General features: G+C 37.1%; 1 protein-coding gene across 5 annotated transcripts in view; it reads right to left on the reverse strand.

Annotated features, from left to right (window-relative positions):
• The window catches only part of STAG2 (STAG2 cohesin complex component), a 72,234-nt gene that overhangs the window by 24,330 nt on the left and 20,692 nt on the right, over positions 1-27,212 (reverse strand). For all 5 annotated transcript variants that reach the window (XM_074551733.1, XM_074551730.1, XM_074551731.1 and 2 more), the window contains exons 2-10: positions 11,694-11,838; positions 11,016-11,094; positions 10,304-10,465; positions 7,458-7,554; positions 6,111-6,187; positions 4,344-4,548; positions 1,949-2,100; positions 654-727; positions 416-539 (exon numbers count right to left, since the gene is read on the reverse strand). In XM_074551733.1, the coding sequence (XP_074407834.1) occupies positions 416-539; positions 654-727; positions 1,949-2,100; positions 4,344-4,548; positions 6,111-6,187; positions 7,458-7,554; positions 10,304-10,465; positions 11,016-11,094; positions 11,694-11,737 (1,014 nt within the window). In that variant the 5' untranslated portion in view covers positions 11,738-11,838. The remainder of the gene's footprint in view (positions 1-415; positions 540-653; positions 728-1,948; positions 2,101-4,343; positions 4,549-6,110; positions 6,188-7,457; positions 7,555-10,303; positions 10,466-11,015; positions 11,095-11,693; positions 11,839-27,212) is intronic.

Below are 27,212 nucleotides of genomic sequence, written 5' to 3' on the forward strand. Positions count from 1 at the left end.
TCTCTAGGTGGTAGTTGGTAAATAACAGCTTGAGGCACTAACCAGCACAAAAGGGGGCTTTTCCCATACTTTTTGCAGCTAGATGAGAACACCAGAGTTTCATAACTTGACAAAACAGAGTACTGCCAAACTATAGGGATGATGTGCTAACTTGAAGCAGTTAAGCATGATGAACTACAAGTTTGCATCAGCAATACATAAATAGAAAAGACCATTTGCCTACAAATAACAGTTTCTTAAAAAAAAATCTATATGTACTCTCTAAAAACATTCAAGTCTGGCTTATATGCATTTTGAAATGCTGGTGATAAGGAAAGCAGTGATCAACTCAAACAGTTAAGAGATGCAAACCTAGTCTGGAAAGATCAATAACTAAAACCAAGGAGTTCTGCTCCTTTGGCTCTGTGCAGTTTACCTTGTCATGCATAGTCCACCCCACATATTTTAAGTAGCTGTCATTGAGGAAGGCATCACTGTACATTTTCATCCATATTCCAATCTCCTCAATGCAGATGGCTCTTATTTCAGCAATTGCATCTCTGTGGAGAGAAGTGGGGCAGTAAGTTCAAAGAGATGAATAATTAGAAATAACCTGCCCCCAGCTTCCAGAATAAATTAATGATGCTACACATTACTTACTGAGAGAAACTTACCGATATCTGTGCACAAAAACACCCTTAAATATTGCATTCATCATGTTTTCTATTTCATCCTGATTTTCTTGAAGCTGAAAGAATGTAGAGAATACATAAACAGTGAGCAGCATTTTTACAGTCAGATCAGATGGTGCTGATGCTAGACAAGCTGAATTAACATTTACAAGTGTGACCATTAAATCCTTTCACAGATTCAGAAATATTCACAGATCTGTTTCACAATACAATATGCTATTATTGAAGAAATTATACCTACCACAGTATACAAATTTTAGTAATTCTGGTTACTGGGAAACTGTTCTTCAAGTGTAACAAAGACATCTTGTGTTTCTGAAAGGCCCTTCTTAATTTGTAAGAAAGCCTGATTTAATTTCCTAGTAACATCATTGCTTTTTTACATATCTATGTATTACTCACACTAGGACAGGCCCTGCACACATATCTAACAAAACTACATTGAATGGCTTGTTCAGAGATCAGCCTCGAACTGCAAGATCTTTGGGAGTTGATCAGAAGGCAAACTCGTTAGTTTGTCTCAATGTCAGGAAAAAAAGCCCTTAACAGGTAACAGTACAAATGCTGAAGAGCAAAGGTGAGATGTTTCCTTTGATCATGAAGAAGTCATTCCTAACGTCTAAAAACCAAAAACCTAAAAGAAAATAAACATCACCACCACCACCCAAAAAAACAAACAAAAACCAAACCTCCAATTGCCCCAACAGTACAAACTGAAACCTGATTGAATTAGGGCTTTCAACAAGACAATGTTGTCAGCAATGAATCAGCAAGTCTCTTACACAAAAGAAAGAAAACAGAAGTAGACTGCATTTTCAACTTTGATAGTGCTTTCTGTACATGAGAAAAGCCTTATCTGAAGCCTTTAAATACATTTTCTGCTGAGATCATTACTGACATTAGAAAAGCAGTATTTTGCTCCAAGATCATGGAGATCTTCTCTAGAAGCCAAAACCTGTCAATGTGTGGTAACTTTCAATACATATTTGAGCTCAATGTAGGAAACTCCTCAAGAAATACAACAAAAATGTATTTATTACTGATTGCAATCTCTCTCACTAACCTCACTGCAACACTACTATTTTTAAGACTCTACATTTACTTCTTTTTACAGAAAACCAAACAGTAGAAAGCACCTTGCAAAGTTGTTCAAGCATTAAATATGAACAACCTGAAGAGCTAGAGATAGATAACTACCAAAACCAATTAGAGAACAAGATTAATTATTAGTGGCCATTTATGAACATTCATATTTATGAATACTTAGTTGGACTAACCTCCTTTCTCTTCTGTAGTAAGAGCTCCAGCCTATCATTAGCTCGTTTCCCAATGATTTTATTTCGTTCTGCTTCATACTGCCGCTGCGTGTTGTCCATGTTAATACTTAGATTTAATGCCACATTCACTAAAGCAGTCATCAGTTTCATGGCTACAAAAGTAAGTGAAAAGAATAAGGATTATTTAAAAAGTTACCTGATCTAAGAAAACTTAGAAGAAAAATCTTGACACCTCTTCTGGTGAACCCTTGCTGTATCTATGAAAATATATTTAGTGTAATTTTCTGATACACAAACTTATGCAATGTTTTACCAAGCACTGCATCATTATTTATCAAGACAATAGATACAATATTGCTATTCTGGTCTTTTTTATCACTTCTTTCATGTTATAAGCATTATTTTTATTATATGTACATTATTAGTATTGAATTGAGAGATACAGGATCTGTTTCCTCCCCAAAATGAAGGAAGAATGTAAGATTAATAAACTTAGCCCAAGAAATACTAGAATAATGTTATCAGAGTCAGTCAGACTGATACCATTCAGTCTTAAACATATAAGAATTTTTTTTCTTCAAAAGGAAATGTCTTAGACAACCAACACCACCATAACACACCAGTCTTTTCTACTCAATTTAATTTTTAAAAGGTGCAGGTTTTCCAAAGATTCATTTATTAGCAGCAGCAGAGAAAGCCCACTAGCCAACTACAAGCCAGAAAACCAAAATATAAAACACACTTGCGTGGGATTTTTCTGTCCTTTTATTTTTAGCTCAACCCTTTTAAAAAGGGTGCAGATAAATATCCCTTTTTCAGAAAGTAAAAGGTGATCAATTGTGTACTTGCTTGCCATGTGAGCTTCTGTAATAAGGCACAGGCATAAAAGGGCTTGCACTGGCAGAGCAGACAGAAAATTCATGTGCATGTATCACCAGCATAAAGCTCACGAGCAAGGCTTAAAGACATGCAGTTATATTGAAATATCATCTCACTGTGATCTCCAAGATTAAAGAGCAAGTCTGAGTTAATCACAGAAGCTGAAATTAACAGAAGTACTAGTAAATATGGATACAAGGATTTTGCTGGCACTCTTTCCCATATAAAATACGATCTCCAACAATGCAAACACTAAAACTCAGATGAACACACAAAACCAACAGAATTCACTGCTGATGTGAACAAATGAAAACACATGGCTTGTAAAAAAATATTTTGTTTGAAGGAAACTAACATGCAACAGGGCAATTTCTGCAACTTTTATTCAGGCACAACTCCAATTAAAAAAAAAACCAAAGTTAATAACTTGCTTTTTAAGACCTAGAATTGCATTAAGTCATATAGTGCAATAGTCAAAACTGATGATACAGTAGAATCTGTAAATTCTCCAGAAATAAAAAGTGTTGTTTCTCTGTCCATAAGAAATGCTCTGGCTGGTAGAAGTCACACAGCAGCAGCCCCACATGCAGTGTGCTAATGTAAATTCAAGAGGGTTATCAAGGATGCAGAAGGACTGACATGACAGTCAGGACTGAAGCCAGCTGTAAATCAGCCAGGTCAAGGGAAGCTAACAATAATTACTTCCTGTGTGGCAAAACCTCAGTTTCACACTCTGCCTCATTTTACCTTGTTCAAAGTAAAATTGTTACCACAACCTCACATAAGCTGACAGCCACACCAAGCCATTCACAATCCTTCCTCAGCAATCAGTGCAAGTTTAGGACTCCCTTATCCAAGAAGCTCATCCTTTGTCCACACAAATACAGTTCTTTGAAACATTCCATACTTAACTCAAAGGATTTCTTCACCCATTTCACATATTGGGAAAAAATTATTTGAAGAGGTCAATTACATAAAACACAGAAATTTAGAGACTGTATTACTGATGAAAAAATTATTTTTAATGATTTCTAATGCAAAGACTGGAAATGCTACTTTACATAGCGTCATGGCCTCAATATGTAGCACAATTTAAGTTTGTAGTAAAAATTGCATCCAACATAAACTACAACTTCTGTTTGACTTAATGCAGAGCATGAACAGGTTCAACTGCATTTGAGATTAAAAGACACCTACACCCTTATTTATGATCAAAGACAATCTAGTAGAATCAACTAGATTTCCTTCCATTTACTTTTCTGCTAAAGGTAACAAAAATTAAAATACCAGAGAGCTAGAATGTTTAAAAATAGTGCTGTGTTTTTAGTAACAAAAATCCAAGATAAAAAGCTGTCTAAAGATGAAAACTATCACAAAACAAAACCCAAGTTGAATGTTGAGTATTAAAAAGTTCAAGCAGAGTAATTCTGTCCCATGCAACACAAAACATTAAATGTAAGCAATACCCAAATAAATGTAATTAATAATAATACCCAAATAAATAGAATTTACTGACCTGCCAGTGTGCTAGTGTGCCGAAAGGCTCTGACCTGTGAGTCTGAGAGCCCCGTGAGCAGGGAAATGACAGTGTCCATCATGTACTCATCATAGATGATGCTGTACTGACACTGTCGGACCAGCACTCCAATGAACTCACAAAAACTGGATTTGAACTTTTTCCACTGGGGGCCAGCCATAGTTAGTGGATAATCTCCACTATCCTATTAAAACACAGAAAAGGAAACAGGAAACTCTTTCAAACACTTTGAAAGTTATTTCATTAAATAAAGATTAAGAAGAGATACGTGCAACTTTAAAGCCAAAATCTCAGAGGCCTTAAAAATGATACATCAGAAGAATATGATTCCATAAATATGAATATACTTTGCAGCTGAGGCTTGTTATAACACAAAGACAACATTATAACTACTAGTTCCTCTTTTTTGTTTGACACAAAGTAAATGGAAAAAATTATTTGCCTTACAAATCTTTGTTACACTAGAATCATCACGTGAACAGTTAGGTGACAAGTTTAGGAACAGGTTGGGATCATAAGGAAGTTGACAGGGAAATGCTCACATATCACACTGAAATTTCCTGAAGGCATAAAATTACCTACTACAAAACCTCAAATATAACAAATGTGTGCCCTCTCATGATATGGGAGCCTTTACAAATAATGGTGGAATGACAGGGACAAAAAGAATCATTTGTGTCAGTGCCACTGTGAACAGTTTCCTTAAGAGGCTGAGCAACAAAACAGGTTGAAAAATAAAGTAAGTATCCATGAAAAGGGATCAGAAATCTGAGAGCTGCTCATTAGAATTCTATTACAATCAAGAGTCAGCATGACATAGTGATTAAAAAACCATGTGCCAACAGTCCTAGGTGTGGCTTTAAAAATTTCACACAATATTGCCTTAGAGTAGTCAAATCTATTTATGCATTGAGGTAGTTTTAAGGAATACTAAAATTCCTTGAAAGAAAAGGATATTACATTGTCTCTTCAGTTAGAGTTATTGATATTTTTAATTATTGGAGGAGTGGCAGTGGAGAGAATTGCATCTGTACTAGACAAATTTGGAGAGGAGGTTTTAAAGCTACATTTTACGTTCTCTGAACACAGGATGAAAGGAACATCACTCAAACCCAGGAAAATCAAAAACAAATGAAAGCCAAATGAAACAAACAAAAAAAAAACCCCAAAACAAAAACAAAATAAAAACTAAAAAAAAAAAAACAAAAAACAAAAGGAACCCATCACCCATCAAAAAAAAAAAAGAAACCAATACATCTCATTTACCCCAACACTCTGTGGAACACAATGTAAAGGGAAAAAAACATAATCCCTATCAAACGAAAAGCATTAGTCTTCAACTGGATAATAATCAAATTTAAATCCCCACGATTTGTAGATTAATGAATGCATAGAAATAAATTCAGCAACCATTTTAGGAGACAATATAAGGCCCCATATAAACAGCAAGATTGTTGGCACTGGGGGATGCCTCCCTAAGTAGGAGTTCCCACTATTTAAAAACTGAAAGTCAATACTGATTTCTTAAACCATTAATAAAATAAGTTGTATACATGCAGAACTTTACTTCCTAGTCTTTTAAGTTCAGTGAAATAAGAGTTAAACATTTTCATTCATAAAAGTCCTGTAATTTTTGTAACTCCATATTCTTGAAATAAATATCTTGAAATAAATGTGATCCAGCAAGATTAGGACAGGTAAATGGAAAATAAAAATGAATACATAACCAGCACTTCATTAAATTACCTCATCAAATTCTTCAGTCATTTTTCGGATAATTTCAGAATTCTGCATATGTCGGAACATCTCTGCTGTAACAACTCCTACAATTTAGATAGTAGGTCATTAGCACTGTTAATATGGAAGCTGTAGATGGCAGATGACATACCTCCTGCTACAATGTCAAAATAACCCATTTTCACCAAACCTACTGATTACACATGTATATTTTTAATAAATTTCACTTTTTTTCTTCTATCATGTGTATAACAAATACACAACAGCACTTATTTATGTAGGGTTTAGTCTTATTCTTCTTAAGAAGTGTGTTTGTGTGCATGTACACACACATCTAGAATTTACTCATTCACTCAAACAGAAGTCAAAGTTATTTGTGCCAGGCCTCTGTACCAGTGAGCATTCCACCACCTGCAGTGACCTTTTGGGACTCAAGATTCTAAATAGTGCAAGACAATTTCCAACAGCTGTATGGCTACTTCTTCTCTTCTGCACTATAATAAACAGAGCACTTTCATAAAATTTCTATTTGTCTTGGCCTCAAATTGTTAGACCTCCCCAAAGTTTACTGCAAAAATTCATGACAAGGATCATCACAGAAATCATTAAAGGATTCTGCATCTTTATCTTGTAACAGAAATCAAAAGGTCACTATTGCTGAAAGTGCAGATAACCTCTGAGGAACACTGTTCGCTTTCTGGAGATTTACACTCATTTAAAAGTTTCTCAGGACAGAGAAGCACTTGAGCAGAAGAAATTACATCCAGTCCTCCTCTACCAAACATGGTGACACTGCAAGGCAAGTTACCTTCTCTTCAAGAGGAGGTGAGAGGTAGAAGAATGGAGGACATGGAAATTTGGAAACAAAATTCAGAAAATAAAGAAAAAAAATATGGAAACACAACCTTACTGTAGACAGGCTACCATAAAGTTGTCCATAATATCTTTTGAAACAAGCATGTCTACAAAAGCTATGAAGCAACTTTAATCAATGATAAAACACAGGTACATCCAAATTAGAATTCCAAGACTGAATACCCTGAACTATTAGTGATAGGAGAAATGATTTTCTGAAATAATAGCAGGAACAAAAGAAGAGGAAGCACATGTTAAATACCAGTACTGATTTCTATCTGCTGTAAATACAAAAGGCTTAATCAACACTTGAAACTACATTATAGGATTCTAAACCTCCTGCTCCCACATTCAGAAATACTTGTTTAACTCCAAGAACCTGATAATGTAAACTTGCTCTGGGGGTGAAGCAGTCTTACAGCCTGAGTGGTATGAAAGCAAAGACTGAGAATCATGCTGTAATATTGCTTAAATGGATGAGTAACCAATTCAGGATCTTACCTTTGCAGCCTGAACACTGAATAAAGAAGTTAATGAGATCAAGAAGTGCTATATCTCGGTCATGTTTGTATGACTCTATCCAGTCATCCACTACAGACTGAAAGAAAACAAATAAAAAGGCACTGCTCAGTATTCACAAATTGAAGACATTGTTACTTAACTGCTTTCAAGTAAGTAATTCTTCTTCATTCCTTTAAGTAACTTGAACTGTTTTTTGATTACTACAGAACTAAATGTTTAAATGTTCTTTTACTGCTGTATGTTCTCAAGAACTCCTTTCATTCTATAAACATATACCAGTACAAAAATGACACCTGAACATAAAGCACAGGAACACCATATCCTTCTACAGTAACATTTTTGGGAAGAACCCAAAAAATAATTGGGGCATATTACAGAATCAGGTTTTTTATTTACACCCTCCCCCTGCTGTGCCAAGCCACTGATATTTCTTTGAAGATATTATTTGTGCATTCAATTCCAACAGCTACGGCTCCTGATATTCTTCAAAAAATGTGTCCCTTGGATGAACTTTGCTTCATCCACATTTGCCATAACAGGATGAACAGCACTGCCCTACACTCCATGGATATTAATTACTCTGTAGTCACTAAGCCAAAGAGGAACAAGCATGTTTTATTAAAAGACCTTAATGTGAAGCAATTAAACCTGTGAAAATCATTTTGAGAAAACAGAATTTACATGCAATTATGCTTTAACCATCCATTTGTAGAGTATAAACCATCTACTGCCAAGGTCATAAAACACACACACACAATTTTATCAACATAGGTACAAGAGACTTGCTGTAGTATCAAGTTTTCATGTTTTGATTTTTTTTAATACGTTAGTACCCTTCCCTAAATGATGGAGTAATTCAGAATTTCAAAAGACAGCTGGACTATGCTCCATGTCCAAGGCTCCCTGTCTGTATTCTCAGTGCTGCCTCTCACAGCCAATATTGCTGTGAGGACAAATAAAACATATTGCAGAAAAATTTCTGAACAGAGATTCAGCTAAATCCCTCTTCCCTGAATCTCAGATTGTTTATGGTGTCATGCACAACTGTTGTCAGCACAACAAAAACAATGAAAAACTCAAAGTGAAACCATCATGCTCTTTCCAGGAGGAAAAGAACCTATGAACTGGACCTGAGTGGACTGACCTGAAGGGATGAATGAAATATGGAGAAATCAAATTCAGCTTCTAGAGAAGGCCATCATGCAAGAATTGAAGAATGATAGGAACGGAATAAATATTTCCATTAGGCAGCCTTGTGTTCAGAATCTATTCAATTTAAAGAAGTGCCAGCAAAACAGTTGTTTCTTGAAACATTTTGTTTCAGTGAATGAATCACCTCTTTCTGCCAGGGAAGAGACACTAATTCACAGGATCACAGGATGGATTCGGTTGGAAAAGACCTTTGAGGTCGTCAAGTCCAACCCATTACTTAACAGCACCTCGTCAGCCAATTCAGAAGGTACAGAATAGAATTTAAAATAAAACAGTTAACTTAAAATTATTACCAAAATTTTTCCAGATAAGCAAACACTGAGGGCCATGGAGGAAACTTTGTCCTCTGACTGCTGAAATGGACTTTAGTTTAAAAATAATTAGAGAATTTTTTTCTTCCTAGTTTTAAAAAAATTGACCACAATTCAGGTATCAATTTCCCAATTCAACAAAGTAATCAGACCTGGCAAAGGTTCATTTTGCCCTTAGAAAGCAAAATATTTTGACTGTATATAATTTTAAACAGTTAAAAATTCATGAAGATACAATTGCTGATTACTGGCTGAACAAGTTGCACACAGAGCAACAGTTAGAGAAGTATTGTTTTTCCATCTGCTTTGAAACAGAACAAAACCAATGATGGGGAAATCAGAATTTCTCTGGGCAAATACATCCAAGTAATTTGTTCTTGTTCCCAGCTGTAAACCTTGAGAGAGCTGCACAGCAACCCAGCTTCCTGCATGTGTATTACAGGAGCAGCAAACTCCAGATTTCCAGAGCTAAAGATAGCCTTTCCTCCACACTGCCAGGAGTCACATGAGTGAGTCAGCAGCAAAGCTCCATGGCTGACAGGCTTACACTTATTATACTTTAACCCTATCTCGACTGGCAGACTCACAGCCAAGCAAACACTCCAGTTACCTACCTGAATATTCAAAAAAAATCAACAAAAACAGTGCTGTATTTCTTAACAGTCTGACTTCCATCCTGTCAGTAAATGCAGTGGGGGGAACACCTAATGTAGATACTTGAAGGGGTTAAATCCACCCTAAGTTGACTTGGCCACAGTATATTGCTACACTGTTATTGGCTGGAATTTGGGTCAGGAAATTTAAAGAGGAGTTTGTACGTTTTAGCTAGTGATTTTACTTTGCATGAGAGAAGAGAAGCAACTATTTATTTTCAGATAATCTAAACTCTGGATGCATGTAAAAACTACAGATTCTTGTTAAGTTCTATGACAACAATAAGTCTAAGCCACATTTGTATTTAGTTACCACCACACAAGAAGGACTTTAAAGTTATGCAATCTAAATAAAATAACCTTTCTCCAATCAGGATACCAAAAACTTATTTTAAATTGTAGTACAAATTTAATCATTTCATATGTGATTATTCATGAATAACATTTAGAAATGAAAAATCAATTCATTCACATTCAAAAATCAACAAAGCAAAACCACTTTATTTTTATTCTTATATATAAGTAAAAACAGCAAATTGAAGGGGAAAAATTACTTTAGACTTCATTTGATTAAACCGCATGTAGAAGAAAATATGGTTATATTTAAATTGTATCTACATCCAAGCCAAAGAGCTATCCCAGGTCTTACCTGCATAGCACTCTTGCCCATTTTAACTACTTCAAAGAGCATCATGTTTTCCACACCATTCTGTTGGTGATGTCCATTCATCCGATTGGGACCACCGGGTTTCCCTCCTCCGTTTCCACTTTTTCCCTTCTCTGCTGGTCCTTTTTTTCCTTTTTTACAGGTCTGCAAGCACACACACAAGAGGTTTTATTTAATTATCATGAAGTATTAAAAAAAAAAAAATCATTATCCATACCATGAAAAATAGGGGCAAGGCCTTGGATTTTCAGCAACTATATTTTTTAAATGTCAGTGTATCTGTGTGTCCCTGCGAGTATGTTTATGTATATATAAAATAAAAATTCAAAAGTTGAGAACAGCTGATCCTGAGTGGTACAGAGACCAGCAAGAACACTACAGGCTCCTCCTTCATTTAAAAACACAGAATACATGATGAATTTAGGTATAGGATGGAAAATATGCCAAAAGACTGATCAAATCAAAGCTTATCCTTTCCTCCCCTGCCTCCCGTATGCCTTCAGAGCACCAAGGAAATAACACAGGAACAGTCAGGATGAAGCATTTCCACGCAAATACAAATAGGAACCCTCTTTCCAGAACACTTGCATTTTCAGAAAATATTCCTTCTTGCTCATTCAACTTCAAAGAAAGTGCTAAACTCCTCAATTTATAATAGTAGAAACGTTTCAGTATCCCTAAAGAGTGAACATACTTTGCCTTTGCCTTGTTTTTGGTTTTTTCCTTCAATATCCTCAAAGTCTGTATCTGAAGAGAAGTGTGTTTCAGACTCCCTGCAAGGATAAAAAGACAAATCACACATTTCATCAGAAACATTCTTAAATATACTATATAAAACCACAGTATGCTCTCAGTCTAGTAAGTCAACACCAAAGGGGATGAACTGGATTCTTTTGGTCTGTTTAAAATAATCACTTTACTTCTCTAACCAAAAGTGTAATTTGTACCTAATTCTAAATCCTGGAAACTCAAATGTCAGTTTCTTAAAAACTGTGGGAACACAAAAGGCTTAGTAAAATTGTGTCAAACACACCAAGGAACTGGTGCCTAAGGGAAGCCATTAATTTGGCTTTAACTAAAGCATTTGGAATGACATATTTTAAATATTAAGTGACTCACCCCAGTTAAGAGCAAATATTTCAACTACTTGATTTAAAATAAAGTTTTTTTAAATTTTTTAAAATGTGATTTAAGTTACTCTTGAATTAATACTCAATAAAAAATTTTAAAATTATTTTACCAACTTCTCAATAGAAAATAAAAAAAGAACACCATCCTTTATTATGTTTCCTTGTTTCCAAGAGAAAGTAAACCACAACACAAAAAAGACAATACATTTACCAACAGAACAACAAATTTTTAAAACACTTACTGAAGGAGAGTAAAATCAGTTGGTATTTCTGGAGCTGCTATCATTTCTTTATCATCTTCTGGAACACCACTGTATTAGAAAGATATTCAAAAAGCAGTCTGAAGTGCAAGCTTACTTTTCTTTCTTCCTTTGTAGCAGACAACTTCTAGAATGAAATAAATAAAAAAATACAGGGAAAATTATTCCACATATGGAAGGATAAAGAGTTGGAAACACAGAAAACATAAACCACACTATCCTCTGTTTCCAACCAAGCTTTTCCCTTTATTTAAAGATTTTGAGTCCTCTCATGATCCTACTAACATAGTGACTCCAGAAATGGTAAAAGCATTGCAGAAAAATAATAGTACAGAAATACTGTAAAAAAACTCAACCAAACAAAATGTAACAATAAAAAAGAAAACCCAACCCAAAAACCCCAAACAAACAAATAAAAAAATCACCAACCACCCCACATTTCCTGATTAGGATGAGCAAACTGGAATAGTTTTCATTAACACCTCTAAGCAGCAAAGCCCAGAACTGACCACACCAGGGTAATTCTAATTCTAGCTGACCAAACCAAAACCAGACTTGATGTTGAACTTGAAGCACAATATGTGTATACTTCAAGATATTATATATAGCAACTTTTACATCTCCAACTTCCATGTAATTTTCCATAAATATAATCTCTTACAACAAGTTATTATAACCAGCTGCTTCAGAACTCCATGTCTTCCAGAGCTGATAAACCAGATTTACAACAGGTTTAACATTTGAAGCATTTGACAGACTCTTAGGAGTATCAAGGAAGATAACACTATCCACACAGTATAAAGGAAAACATTGGAAACACAATTGTATTAGCACGAAAACTAAAGATTGTGAAACAGTTGTTTTAAACTTCATTTATACTACTGTTCATTATAATAAATTTAGTTTTTTCTCTTATTTTTCCTATTATCAATGGGGGGAAAAAATTTCCCTGAATACTTCAAGTTTTAGCCATCTGCTAAGTTTTCTGTGTCACTTTGCTCCCCAGGCTAACTTTTACACAGAGGAATTAGGAAAGTATGATGTTCAGGAATTTTAAAAACAGAATACCAAGGAGAACAACCTTCAGAGTCAGTCTGCTGACTCTACAGCTTTCGGGAGTGATTAGGTATTTGAGGGAAAGATTTCATTTTGGCATGCCAAGCACACGTTGCTCAAAGTCTGGTAGCTCTGCTCCAGAGACTGCATTTCCACTGAGCGTGTGGCAGAGGCTGGACAGGTTTTCTCCTGCAAGTGCTTATTCTGAATGCTAGGGGCCACTGTAGCTTCCAGATTTAGAGAAATGAGAGAAACCATAAACTCTGAACTTATTAAGTTCTCTTTCTTCACATTTCATGTAATTACATTAAAGTAGAGAACCACAGTGGAAATAAATAGTGGCAAAGGCAGGGAGATTCAAGATGATCAATCTCAAGACAGGCTGCAAATACAAAAGCACCTTCCATCCAAAACACAGCAGAAGGTAAAAAGCTCCAAGAAAAACCATGCTGCAGAATGGCAGCAGCCTCTGCCACTGCACTGCTCCCTTCTCTAAAGGGCACAGGAGCAATGCACTCCATCCATTCCCCTCCCTGGGGCAGCCCCTGCCCAGCCACTCACCACTGCAGGCTCTGCCCATGCAGCACCACCCAACCAAAGTCCCCACTAACATGGGCAAAACACAACTCAGGTACTTTCCCCTGAGATTCTCAAGTTAAAGTGGTTCAATAGCAGATTTCCAGAGTCAAGGCACAGGAAACACAAGACTGCATAGCCTCCAGCAGGGGAGGGAAGGGTAAAATTCCCTTCTTTGGTGGCAAGGTGCTATTATATCATCCAGGCCATCTGTGAAATGCCCTGCTCAGAAGCCAACATATCGAAAAGCTTTACACTTTGGAATTGTTTTGTGTACTTTGTATTTATTTATCTCTTAATATTTACTTTTATTTCAATCAGCAACTCAAACTTGGAAAAAAGGACAAACTTTAATGACTTAGTGATCAGGCTTGGCACCTGCTCAGCTCTACAGAGAGGGGGGAACAGAAAAAAGAAAAATGAAGAAGAAAGATAAACATATACACAAGTTCTTTTTGAGGCATGCTTGTGATTCAAACCCAGTGCAAAGCAGAGATGCAAACTTCAAAAACCACCAGTTTCAAGTTCAACCTGTCTATCAATGTCCTGGTATTTGATTCTTTCTAATTTACATTTTTCAATGTTAAGACATCTACTAAAGCAATAATCACAATCCCTACAAGCAAATTGGCTCCTTATATGAAACCCAAACATTCCATCCTACAAAATTTTGCAAAAATCTCAGTAAATTCTTAGAATCACAGAAATTAAAGAAAAAACCAAAAACTATGAAAAAGAATGGGCAAATTACTTGAGTACTTGTTCTCTACATCATAAAATAAAATCCGTAACAAATAAATCCATGACAAAAGCTGTCTGCCATTTACACCAACTTGAACTTCTTGTCAGAACTGTTTATCTCAGTACAGACCACAACACATGAGAGAAAAAGCAGCATTTGTCAGAATCACCTCCTGGAACAGAACAGACATATCAAGTTCAGCCTGATACTGAAGCATTAACTACTAAGATTCATATTTTTTGTTTTTCTTGAAAGTAGAACAAACTTAGCCCTCATGAGTGCAACTAGATACTGCTATTCTGGAAAACAGAAGCCAGAGATGAACACCTGGCAATGGTGAACAACGAAAGAGTGTAACAGATCCCAGGCGTGAAGCTTCAATTCCAGCAATGACCAAAAGCCCCTTGCATTTGTCCTGCTAAAGAATAATCGTACAAGATGAATACACGCATCCAGAATGCTCAGCCAGCAGCTCCCTCTGGAGTGGCCAAGAGAAGCTGCCCAAGGAAGAAGACTGTTTTCTTTAGAGCAAAGTTTCCCTGAATGCCTTCCTGGCATCCAGAAATAATCTATGGATTTTGCTGGCCAGAGAGGTTGTCCCTATACTTCACAACACCTTATTTTTTTCAATTAGTATTTCCAAATAGTTTTTGAACTCAATACTCAATGGAGGATCTTCCATCCAAGAACTCCCACAGCCAAATTCCATACTACAAAAAGGCATATTCTTTGCCTTGAATTTATTACTTTCCAACTTTATGTCATGTTCTCTTGTTCTGGTATGGGAGAAGTGACACTGGTCATTCCCCAAGATCCTTCATCCCCTTAAACACCTTCTGGGAATTCCAGACTACTGCCAGCCATGCCTTCTTCATGCCCACACTGGATGACTCATTCAAAGCATGTGGTTCAGGAAGTCAATAAGGAAAGATGCTTATATGAATGATTTTCCTACCAAAACTTTTTAAATACATCAAGTTCATATATTACAGTGAAATTCTTGCAGATGTCATTCCAAACAGTGCAAGTCTATATTATTTATTAAATGAGTTCTAATAAATTGTTTTAAGAACTCTAGGAAGTTAACTCTAAACTAAACTATATCATAAAAATCAGCTCTTGAGTTTCTTTTTTGGCATGTTCACAGAATTCCAACTTTAATTTTCCCAAGCAGATACTGAAATCTCTCAAGCCTGTGAAAACTTTAAAAGGCATTCAACTTTGTGAAATCATAATTAAATTATTAACTATAAAAAGAAAATGTATCCTGCTGAAGGATCACAAGGTGGAGCTCTAGCCTAAAGCTAACTGAAGAAACTCCAAAAGACAGGTCATCCAGAGGTTGACCTAGTTATTTCTCTGCAATAAACTTTATAACAGACTGCTAAAATTGTGACAATATTGTAGCACATTTCCTTTAAATTTGTATTTAGATTGTTATGACACCAGAGGATTTCTTCATCTTTTTTGAAATAAAGGCACAAACATGCTTGACTCCAATGATTCTTACAAAGACAAAAATGCATGCAGCTACTGTTGTATGACTAATCTCAGTATTTGGCTTTCAAACTAACCAGAAGGATTTCAAAACACATTCTAAGAGCAGAAATAATGCATCCCTTTATTGTACCTTGCTATTTAAAATTTTGCTAACAAAACATTACTGAACTAAAAAACCTACTGGAACAACAGGAGCAGTCCAGCAACAGTAATCATACATAATGCTTCCAACTATAAATGTAGGAGGGGCTCCTACTTAAAAGAATTTGACTGTTAAAAGCAAGAGGCAAGCATGAAACACTATCAGGACTCCAAAGGCATATTCATTCAAAAACAGATTTAAACCTTCAAGGCTATTTATCCCTATTACATTAATATTTAGGTATGGCTGTGATTAACTCAAATACACTGGTCAAATGTTGACTCTGCCAAAAGTGGACAGAATTCACCAGCACAACTCACACAATAACACATCTGCTGTCATCAGCAGTTGCTGAGGGCTACCTGTGCTCCCCCAATTCCTGCTACATGCACAGATCTATTAATGCAATTCAGGGAGCAGCATTTGCTCTAAGAATATACCTAATTATATATTGGTTTATATACACTATAAACCATCACAAAAACAGCCCCAAATGTCTGTGCTTTGTACACTTGCGTAAATGCAGTAACTCCAGGGTTATTGATCAAGCTCACTGTGAGGTTTCAGGTAGATGGGTTTTGGTTGGGGAGGATTCTCTACACAGGCTGTTTATTTTGGTTGCTGTTGGATCCTTGGCATCTATCACCTGGAAGTTTTATAATGCAAATCAGTAAGACAGTTATCATTTTGTTGGGAAGGCAAAGATGCAAATTTTAAAATATGGCTACATGGCCCGGACAAAGATTTGGGTAATGCAGAATAGGCTGTTCAGAGATGTATTGATTTTTTCCTCTGTAATTCAATTAATCACCTGTAAAATCAAGGACCTCAATTCAGAAAATTAGAACTTCTCAAACTATGATGCTGAAGACTATGGCTGAAGTTCATCTCTGAATTATTTACCTATCCATGAATGAGAGATGCTGATGATTCAGGACCAATTATGCAGCAGCAACAGTTACAATGCTAGTCAGATAAAATTTAAATAAAGGATCAGAAATACATCCAGCATTTTCCCTCAACTATTTTAGAAGAGAAAGCATCAACTACATTATACCTCTCACTCCTTTCTCTGATAAACTAGAACGTACCTAATCTTTTGTCTGATTAAAAAGTGTTAGTTATTCAGGAAAAAAAAAAAAAAAGACAAATCTGCTTCTTCATATTCCTTTTGCTTCTATTTCTATAAGTGGACTTGTAAGCAAGATTTTGAGCAAGTGCATGATATTCTCCACAGACCTCAAAGAGCATGTTATTTCTACTAATAGTACACAACCTAGTATTTCAGCTGCCAACAAGCTTTGAAGCAATTCTGCAATTTGAGTAAAATACAGAAAACATACTTCAAGTGTAATTCTGTAATGTAACTGCACTTTAATATTAGTTATAACCATATCAGCAGTTTTGATCATATTAAGATAGTGCAATCAAGAGTAAACAAAACAATAATGCAATGAATACCTTTATCTGTGTGGTTATTTCTGTGCTGTTTGCTTAACAAATGAGACTTGCAATTCCTTTACAGAAAGACCTGAACTAGAGACCATCAATCTACATTCTTCCTTGCTTACCAAGAGAGACATGGTCAATATACACAGCACCAATCCACTGTGCCAAAACCACTGAACAGTTAACATGCCAACAAAGAACCTAAATGACTGAATTCACACAGCTCTTATCTTTTCAGTCTCCTTCTTCACATTTTTGTTCCCTAAACTTCCAGCTGTTACACCCCCTCCACACCACTTGGGACCATACATCCCTCCATCTTTCAAAAAATTTTTAAAAGCCATGTTATGATGGTTGTTGATTGTATGCCTTCACTACAATTTTTCCCCTGGCCTGCTCTTTATTAATTTTTTATAACATTTGCTCTTTAGTTCATACAACAAGTCTGCTGAATAAGCGGGAAAGAGCCATCTCCGAACATGCCTTTCCAACACTGTGGGCTGGTACTGCAAGCACTAGGTTTTCCTTTCCTCTCTCTAAACACACAGGAAAGTTTGTGCTCATTCTGGCACTCAGGCAAACCAGCAGCAAGAAAATTATAAAACCAAAGCCATTTCCTTCCGCCATGATTAGCTCTCCATTGGATCAACCAACTGAATCAACTCCTCCTGCAGCCACACAAGTCACCGGATGCACCATGGGCAGCTGAACTCCACCTTCCCAACAAAGGCAATGAGGAGCTTTGCCAGCTTTGTCAGAGCATCCCCACCAGCAGCAGAGCTCTGCTGTGACACAGGAGCTCCTGCATCAACAAGGCAAACTGCAGGCCCTGCATGGCTCCTGCCAGGACTCCCGCCCTTCTCTTGGAGGGGCCACTGCCAAGCCTGCAGTTCTGTGGGACTGAGCAGGCCCCAACTGCCCACCTCACACACCTGCCAAGGGAGGAGCAGCCCTGCAGAGCGGCACCTGCCCGGGGACACACCCACGGCCCCCGCCCGGGGACACACCCACGGCACCGGTGACAGCACCTCTGTTTGAGTTCATCAGGCACCTGCCCAGTCCCAGCTGTCTCCTCAAAGCTCCTCCCTACTCCTTTTCCACAAGCATTTCCTCCATTTTCATTATACAGCAGACAGCACAGTACCTCCAGAGCCATCCACCTCTCACCGCTCCCCAGCCAGAAGGTGGCTGAGAGCATTTCAGGACCCCCAGAACCTGAGAGAGCCAGCCAGGAAACAGCCAAGAACATGAAACACAGGCCCCCAGAGGCAATGCACACACTGGTCAACACAAAGCAAAATTTGCTTTCACAGTTCAATGCTATGAAAGCAAAATCTTAAACAGGCTTTATTGAGGGGGAGAAGGAAGAATTAAAGAAAAAAACAAATTTAAATGGCATATGAAAGAAGTCAGGCTAAAATTCAAAGTGAAAGTTGAGACTTTACACCAATTTTAGAGGCTTGAAAAGTGAATAATATACAAGGACCTTTGTACTTATTTGACCTAATAAGCCTGCCATTCTCAACTACACCACCAAATAATCCTCCTCTCATTGAAAGTACTTTTTGATTTCTGCTAGTTTTAATAAATATGTGGAACTATTACAGAAGGAAAAGAGCTTGCTACAGTGAGTGCTTCACAGTCATAGGATTGCTCATTAAAGTACCATTAATAACATCCATATCTTTAATGAAGTTAAATGCTATTTTGAAACATAAGTACACTGTTACTGCTTGAGTCCTATGAGGTTTTTATAGTGGCAACTAGTAATTCACACTGTCCAGTAAAATGTGGCTGTAAAACACTCAATACTTGCATTACAATATCAAAAAGATTATTGAACTCTACAGTAAATGCCACTATTCTGCTTATTAAAGGGGAAAATACCTGTGTTATTCTCTAATGATCCTGCCCAACAATATTCCCAAGCTTTGTTAAAACACACCTGAAATTCCCATATATATTTTAAATGGTTTGAGTTTGGATGTCTTAAAAAAGGCAAAGGTAAGATAACAAAAGTAGAAGTTACACCTCATTGTGTTTGTCACATCTTTCCTTGCCAAAGAAGAGATTGCTTCCAGATGTTCTAGTCTGACTGTGTGGAAAATTAGGCTCTTAGGAAGAATAAAAGCCAAGTCAGATAACAACCAAGACTTGAAAAAAATAAATAAATGGGGGAAAGAAGTGGGGGGGAAAGCCACACATGCCTACTTAAGTCAAAAAACGAGTAGTGGTTCATTTATGATATACAAGGCAAGCACACCCTCCAGCTGCCTAAATGCCATAAATTTCCAAGCTAAACTACAGAATACAACAATATGCCTCTCCACATACTGATTTTTCAGAAATGTACTTTGCACATCCCCTCAAAATCTTTGCTTTTGTAAAAGCTAGGGATGAAGACATGCACAGTCCACAGCAAGCAGGTAAGCTGCTCCACAGCAAATCCTTGAGCAGAATTAGCATTGTTCAAATGTACAGCCAACAGCAAGGAATTACTTCAGTGCACAGGGTGGAAGCAGGGTTTTCCAACTGACAAGGCATCCTCCATCTAGCAAGTTCTGGTTTTTGTTCTGCCACTGATCAGTGTGAACCTGCAAGTTGACTCACTTAGTGGAGCCCCACTGCTTTCCCTCCTACCATATAGATTTTCCTCTTTAAAAAGTCCAGGGGTTTGTGCCCAAAACTCTGGGCATTTTTAAGAACAACTGTGTTTGATTACAAATTCTGGAGGAGGGACTATACAAGAGCACACTGCAAAAGCTTCAGCTGCTATTCTAAGATACAGTCAGTATTAGATGGCTGAAATAAGGGAAAACCCTATAAAATAAAACTACTGAAGAGTGGGAAGTAAAATCTCTCAAGCACATCTCCCAGTCAGCTGCTATCAGCCCAGGTCACAGCACACTTGGGACAGTCCTTTGCAGAACCCCCTGCATGTTGATCCCAAGCCTTCCAAGATCAGAAGGCAAAAAGAGACCAACTCTGTTCTACATTTGGTCAGCTCAGATTCATCAGTTTATTAGCTGAAGCTTCACACCATTCCAAATGTTTGAACTGGCTCCAGACAGTAACTAAAAGCCACTAAATTCACCACAGAAATAAATGGAAAAGACTACAGACACAAGCCAAACGGTATTAGTCTTACCTGGACCTTTAATTTTAAAACAAAACAAAAAATTTTAAAATGGTGGGGAGGATAATTCATTCACTATAATACTGTTCTGCTCAATCAGCCCAGCCTTTTTTCCTACCAGGCCTGGGCTACTGCAAGGCCATCACTGCCCAGGGTGCCCCAGGCCGCCTGCAGGGCCTCGGCTGCTCTGCACCCAGCGCCGGGCCCTCACCCACCCACCCACCCATCCATCACCCACGGTCTCACAGCAGCACTGCAAAACCAATTCAGAGGGCAGCTCCAAAGACTGCCTTTACCTTGCCATCCATGTCCATCCTTCCCTGGCCCAAATGAAAATCTATACCATCAAAAAGGAAAAGGAGTATTTAAGCAAACAAATTAAAAATATTGTGCCACATCCAAACCAAGTAATCGGAAGCTAAAACCTAAGCCTTACATAAGTGGATTGCAGATCAAACTAAATAATCATCCTTACAAAATAAAATTCAAGCAAACTACACACGTATGCAAGAGTTGGCTTTGCTTCTAAAACAGAAGAAATAAAGATGAAAACCTTGTTATCGTTCATTAAAAACTTATCTCAGCAACTCTGCCAACCTCAGAACATCTGTGCTCCATACATCCTCAGTCATAGCTCAAACATTTTTAATACCCAACATTTTGTTCTTGTTCTCCCTCATAACATTTGGGCTAAAAGCCCAATTGGTTTGTTCAGAGATCTGCAGTACTGAATACCAATTTTATACAAAACAGTAGCTGTGATGTGCATAGCTTTCCCCCATACAATTTAGAGAACTGAATATAAGCACAATAAAAAATTTTCATAGTCAGTAATTAATTATTAATTCATTAATTAATTACTGGACAAAAAATACAAATTGTCACCACTAAGTCTAAACACGATTCTCTCCTTTCCCTTTATTCATCCTAAAACAGAGTCCTCTTAAAATAATTTTGTGCGAGAGATGACTGGCACTGAAACCTCATGTATGGAGACCCAGAGTTAACTACTGACATTCACTGAACATCCAGAGGAAAGCAGCCTGGCCACTTGCATGTGTCTAAAGAACATTGCAAAAATATTGGCATTTCAGCTCTGGAATTGCTTACTTGGGGCAGGTAGAAAATTAAGCCAGCTGGGAGCGCTCAAACAAACCAGGCCTGTTTTATGGAAGCTAACATGAAAAAGAGTATCAAATCCAGGATTTTTAGAGACCAATCTCATTTTCCCAAGCAGGCTGACAAATATTGAGCAAGTCTTAATGTGTGTAAAGTATTCTGAGGAAAAGGGTAGTGAAATTTGTCCTTTTGAAGTTATCTTCCATTCTAAGTGCCTCTGTTACTGTGCAGGACTATCCTTTACACAGAAGCATCCATTCTACACAGACCTAAAATATACAAGTAGAGCTAGTTAAATGAATCAAAATTAAACCTTTGGTTTCTTCATTTAATCTTAGAAGAAAAAAAAAAAACAAAGCTGTACCCCTACATGTTTGCTTTCGAGTAAATTCATCATGTAAATAAAGCTAGTAGCTCCCTCCTCTTTCAAAAGATAGTTATACCCTACAGCTAAATTTATATAATGTTGAAAATTCACTGATGACATTATGCAAGTATGACAATTTGTAGTAAATATTTTATTTGAGCCATGTTCAATACAATGAAAATATTAAAACTACAACTATCAGACTTACCAACACAGCAACACAGCAGAAGCTGTTGAGATAAGGTACTTGCTTTCAGCCTTTTTCCTGTATTTTCTTTAAAAAAAAAAAAAAAGGAGCAGTAGTGCCAGATGTCTCTTAAACAAGCTACATGTGCTATGATTTCTCCCCCTTCCCCCACTCCAAGAGAGGCATTCTGGAGCAGGGTGTACCCTACAGCACCGGTGAGCTCAATTCCCGCTCCTGGAGGTGCCTGAAACCTGCAGCATTTCTGCAGCACCTGGAGGCACCAATCCCCTCACCTCCAGCACATGGAACAAGGCTTGCATGCTAAATATTGCCTTCTTTTTTCTTCCTTCCAGCTGAGACAAAAATGCCATTTTGGGCAAAAGGAAAGAAATCCAGTGATTGTTTTTAGCCAATGTCACACACAAAAAGAACATCCTTTTTTAGCCATCAGAGTTTACCAGCTCTTTCACCGTAGGGCACACCAAAAACCATTTCTGCCTGCTAATGTTAGTTGGTGAGTATGCACAAAAGATAGAATAAGGTTACACAGCAGTGTTGACTGAATTTACATCAGCTACAGCTTAGCTTGCACAGCAGTTTCATAATCATGATTTTGTGTGGCAAATTCAGACACAGTTACTGCTGACCAACCTTTCCTAGGATGCTTAACAGGACGCTTTTGGGGAGGGGAGGAGCTTGGAGGGAGGGGAGGAGCTTGGGGGGGGTGGAACTTTACTAGACTGGTAATTATCATTACATTGGAGATGAAAAAAAATTTTTTTAAAATTTTAAAAAAACCCACACAAAAAAAAAGCCACCAAAAAAAAAAAAAAAAAACACCAAAAAACCACACAAAAAGCCTCCCAAAAAACACCACCAACCCAACTGAAAAAAACCTAAAGAAACCATTTCATATGCTCTGGCATACAGTCAGATCTATTAATGGCAACTCATCTGCAGTGACAATTAAAGCTAATATTCTGGACTTGCAAACAGAGAAGACTGAAGAGCTGACAAATCCCATCCTGCTGACTTTCATGGCATAGGAGGTAACCTCTGACAGAGGGATGGAAAAGTCAACTGCCACAGAGAAAGTCACCAGAGGACAACTAACAAATCTCTAGTTGTCCAACAACTGCATGGAAAGATACTTTATTCACCATAGTTTCTGCTTTTAATTTGTTATTTGAACTGTGTCATGTTCTTGTGGTTTTCAGTTTATGATAATATTTGCCTTATCAGTTTGCAATTACCTCTAATTATTAGAACAAGAATGGCCAGAATGCAAGTGCTGTATCTGTCACCAAGTCTTCCCCAACAATTGCTGTAGGGTTGCAATTATCTGCATTCCGACTCCTAGCATAGATTTCTCTGCTTTGTACCAAACACCTGCCCCCCACCTCCCCACACTCAAATCAGAATCAGGTAACTCAACAGCTGAGAACACAACATACTGTTACATGCTGAGTTTTTCAATTTTCATTCTCTGACATTTCTCAGTAAATAAGAATTTCAAGTATTTTGAACAGGTGGACAGAAGAGGGATTATTTAAAATAGGTAATACCTCTTGCAGAGTGCTTTGATCTTTCTACTCCATTTTATGTTGTGCACTGATGCAATGCTGAAATAAGTCAATACATTTTCTCTAAACACATATTTAATTTTCTGAAATAGAATTTCAATCTTGTTGAATCCCTCATATTAAGTTATTCAGTTCTCCTAGATACCTACTCAAGAGCAGTGTTCCTTTGACTTAATTAGCTACCATCAATTATATAATTATTTATTACTCCTGTGTTGAACTCAGCAGGCTCTGCTCTTACTCATGTCTAACAGATTTGGTTCTCCAATTACCTCTACCAGAAATCTGTGATCACCACTCAGGACTGTTACATCAAATCATAACACCGAATGGCAAATAACTTTCTAACTAGGTTAAGATTCTGCAAAATCATTTACTACTTACAACAAGTTCACAGCTCCTGAAATCATGATTTGCTTACAAAAGAAAACTTAATTACATGCAGTTTGTTATCACAGGGTTGGGCTATACATTATGGGAAAAGGGAAGATATTTAAAATTAGGTAACTAGATTAGGATTCATGCATGTTTAAATACCTTTATAAAGAAAATAACCTAGTATGCTTCAGTATCATCAAATAGCAAATTTTTTTCAAGTCATCATTTTAATGCCCCAGGCACCAATTTCAAAAACACTGTATGAACAATGAGCTTGTTCTACTACTACACTACAGTATTCTCTTTACATTACTAATGCAAACTGCCAACTTTGTGCTCTTACTCAAAAAGTCACTTACTGTTTAGAACTGCTGTGGCAATAAATCAGCAGTATAGGATTCTCATGCTGTTGTACCACTAATCAGGATTACAAGTGTAATACCTTGTTTCAACAGAAATGGAATTCAACACAGGCATTCCACTGAAGTCAGTATCACCTGACAAAGTAGCTACACATAATGTTGAGTTACAGTAACACAATGCTCCAACTGAAATGTATTTACCATCTCTCCTTTAGGCTGCCCATATTAACTAAATGTAATCACTTTTAATGTTTCAGAGTACAGTTTAATTGCTCACCTAACATATATTTAAAAACTCTCATTGTTTTGGTCATGATCTATTACCTGAGTATCAAAACATCGGTTACTGGCACGTCAAACACCCGCTCTGGAGAAGTAACTGCACAAACCTTATTGAAACACTTGGCAGGTATGTCTGGGAAGACTCAAATGTCAATAACCAAAAGTTACATCTTTCCAGGATTTTTCTTGTCCCTATTTCAGCACCATTGACCGTTGCTTTCATATGGACATACCATTAAGAAGAGTTTACATATATAAATCACATTGTGTTTGCAGTAAGTTTCCTATCCTCACAACACACGGGCCAGGGGCCATTGATGAATATACCTGGATCCTCTGTGATTCCCTGACCTTGAAAGGCAAGACTAATATTCCATGCACAGGATGCTTTCTTGGCATCTGACTGCCTTGGTCTTGAAACAGTATAAAACAATTTCCAGCAGAAGTTAAGAAGAGGTAACATCATTCAATCTAATTGTTAGACAAGAACATTTTTATCCGAGTGTAAATCAGGTCTGGCGGTTGTTCAGCTTGACCTCCACTTACTATAATCTTGCCCTAGGGTATGAAAATCCTAGATCATTAAATGCTACAAATTTAGTCTTGCAAGCAACCTAAAGTGAACCTACAATCAGAGCCACAGTTTTCAAGCTCTGTTAAGTGTTGCAGACAATAGTGATAATGGATAACACGATGTTAAATTGGGCTTTTCTTTGGCAGATTTTAAGTTTGGGGTTTTTTTGTGAGTTTTTTTTTTTTAAGAAACACAACTACTATCTCCATCCTTAGTATATGATTTTTATTTCAGGGTGGTTTTGAGATTAAGGGAAAGTGACTATCCTTTAAATTCAAAGAAAAACAACGTACTGTTTTTTACAATTTAGAGATTTCAGCTGGAAGTTTTTGGACTTTTTCTGAGAAAAGATGGGTTAAAACAAAGCTGCCCACTTCTTTCAGTTATGAGAAACATTTTTAAATGCCAGCTTTCCTACAATTCTCTAGACAGTCAACAGACATTTTAGGAACTGCTACCAATTCATTACTGTGAAACAGATGCCTGCCAAAAAAATTAATTACAGAACATAAATTTTATTACTATGTGAATTAACTGAAGACTTGGTATGCTAAGTGCAAAACTATCCCAGAACTGCAGATCCTGGTATCATACACAGCACACTAAGAAAACAAGGCAGAAGGAGAAAACCACCAGGAAGGTACGTAAGCACTTTTGCAGCTGATCATAGCAAGACAGACGTGCTAGGCCACAAAGCAGCGAAATTCCTTTGTGCGAGTCTGGGCTGCAGGGAAGGAACAAAGGTAAGCACAGAGCCCAGCACTGAGGGAGCAGCAGCACCGAACCTCTCCAGGTCACACAAGATGGGTGATGGCCCCACACAAGCACCAATCAGCTCCTCTGAACTTCACTGACTGCGAAGGAGAGGTCTAAGGACACAGCTGGAGTAGGTGAAAGACTAAAGCATGAGAATGGGAAAGTCACAGCTGTTCAACGGCAAAAGAAAATCACAGCACATAAACACCATCTGAGAAATGAGAAAAAGCTTTTGCAAGACCCAGAGATATCATTCAATTTACAGAAATCTCCATAGGTCTCCAAGGCAATTAACTCCAATTAACATCCATATATGTTAATAAAAACAAGACAGCATAGCAAGTGTTAAAATTTAGATATCGAATATTAGTACTGAATTTACACACAGTAAACACACCACCAGTGACAAGCTCTAAATAAGCCTTTTCACTCTTGTAGCAATAGCTAAAAATAGCATTCCATCAAAATTGTTGTTCACACAGCTTTCTCACAAACAAATGCATAAAACTCTTAACACCTAGGACATAATTAAGCAAATAATTCTGGCATTTTATGACTACAAAAAAATCCAATCCACAAAGGATACCTTACCCTTTTAGGCCCAACACAATGTCCACAGGACTCTCTGTACCATACACAAATACACATCTCTTCCTTCCAAGCAAATAAATTGTATAATGATTACAGACTACCAGGATACATTTTGCAGCAAGGAAAAGTTAATCAATCTTTACATTACAGAATTTCTGTACTTAATTCTGTATTACAGCCCAACCTGGATATACACATTTTAGAATGGCAATCACAGTTCCCTAAAGCCCCCCAAAAGAACATTTAATGGAGAAAATTAAAGTTGTTTCGATTGGTATGTTAAGCACTGCATAGTATAAATTGAGAATTTTAATGATATCAACAACCTGGCTTTCCCAATAATTAATACCCTTAATTAAATAGAAGGAAAAACATCAATTTGCAGGGAAAAAGCCAACTGTCCAACACTATTTCCAGAAGCAGATACCGAAATATTTTCATGTCCTCCAATAAATGAAGAAGAAGTGCTCATCAAGAAATTCACTTTATGTCATCAAGCCTTTCACTTCACATCTAAGTTACAACCTTGGAGCAACACACGCAGCAATTTCCAGCTCAAGGAATCTCCCAGTACTTGCTGGACTGCAATATCCACAACCCTCCAGCACTGGCATAAAATTATGCTATTAAATATTTCCCCTTGACCAAAACAATGTTCTTGTTCACAATTGCAGCTAATATTTGCAGGGGAGAGAAGACAA

Source organism: Zonotrichia albicollis, chromosome 14 (assembly GCF_047830755.1).
Source record: "Zonotrichia albicollis isolate bZonAlb1 chromosome 14, bZonAlb1.hap1, whole genome shotgun sequence".
NCBI classification, from domain to species: Eukaryota; Metazoa; Chordata; class Aves; order Passeriformes; family Passerellidae; genus Zonotrichia; species Zonotrichia albicollis.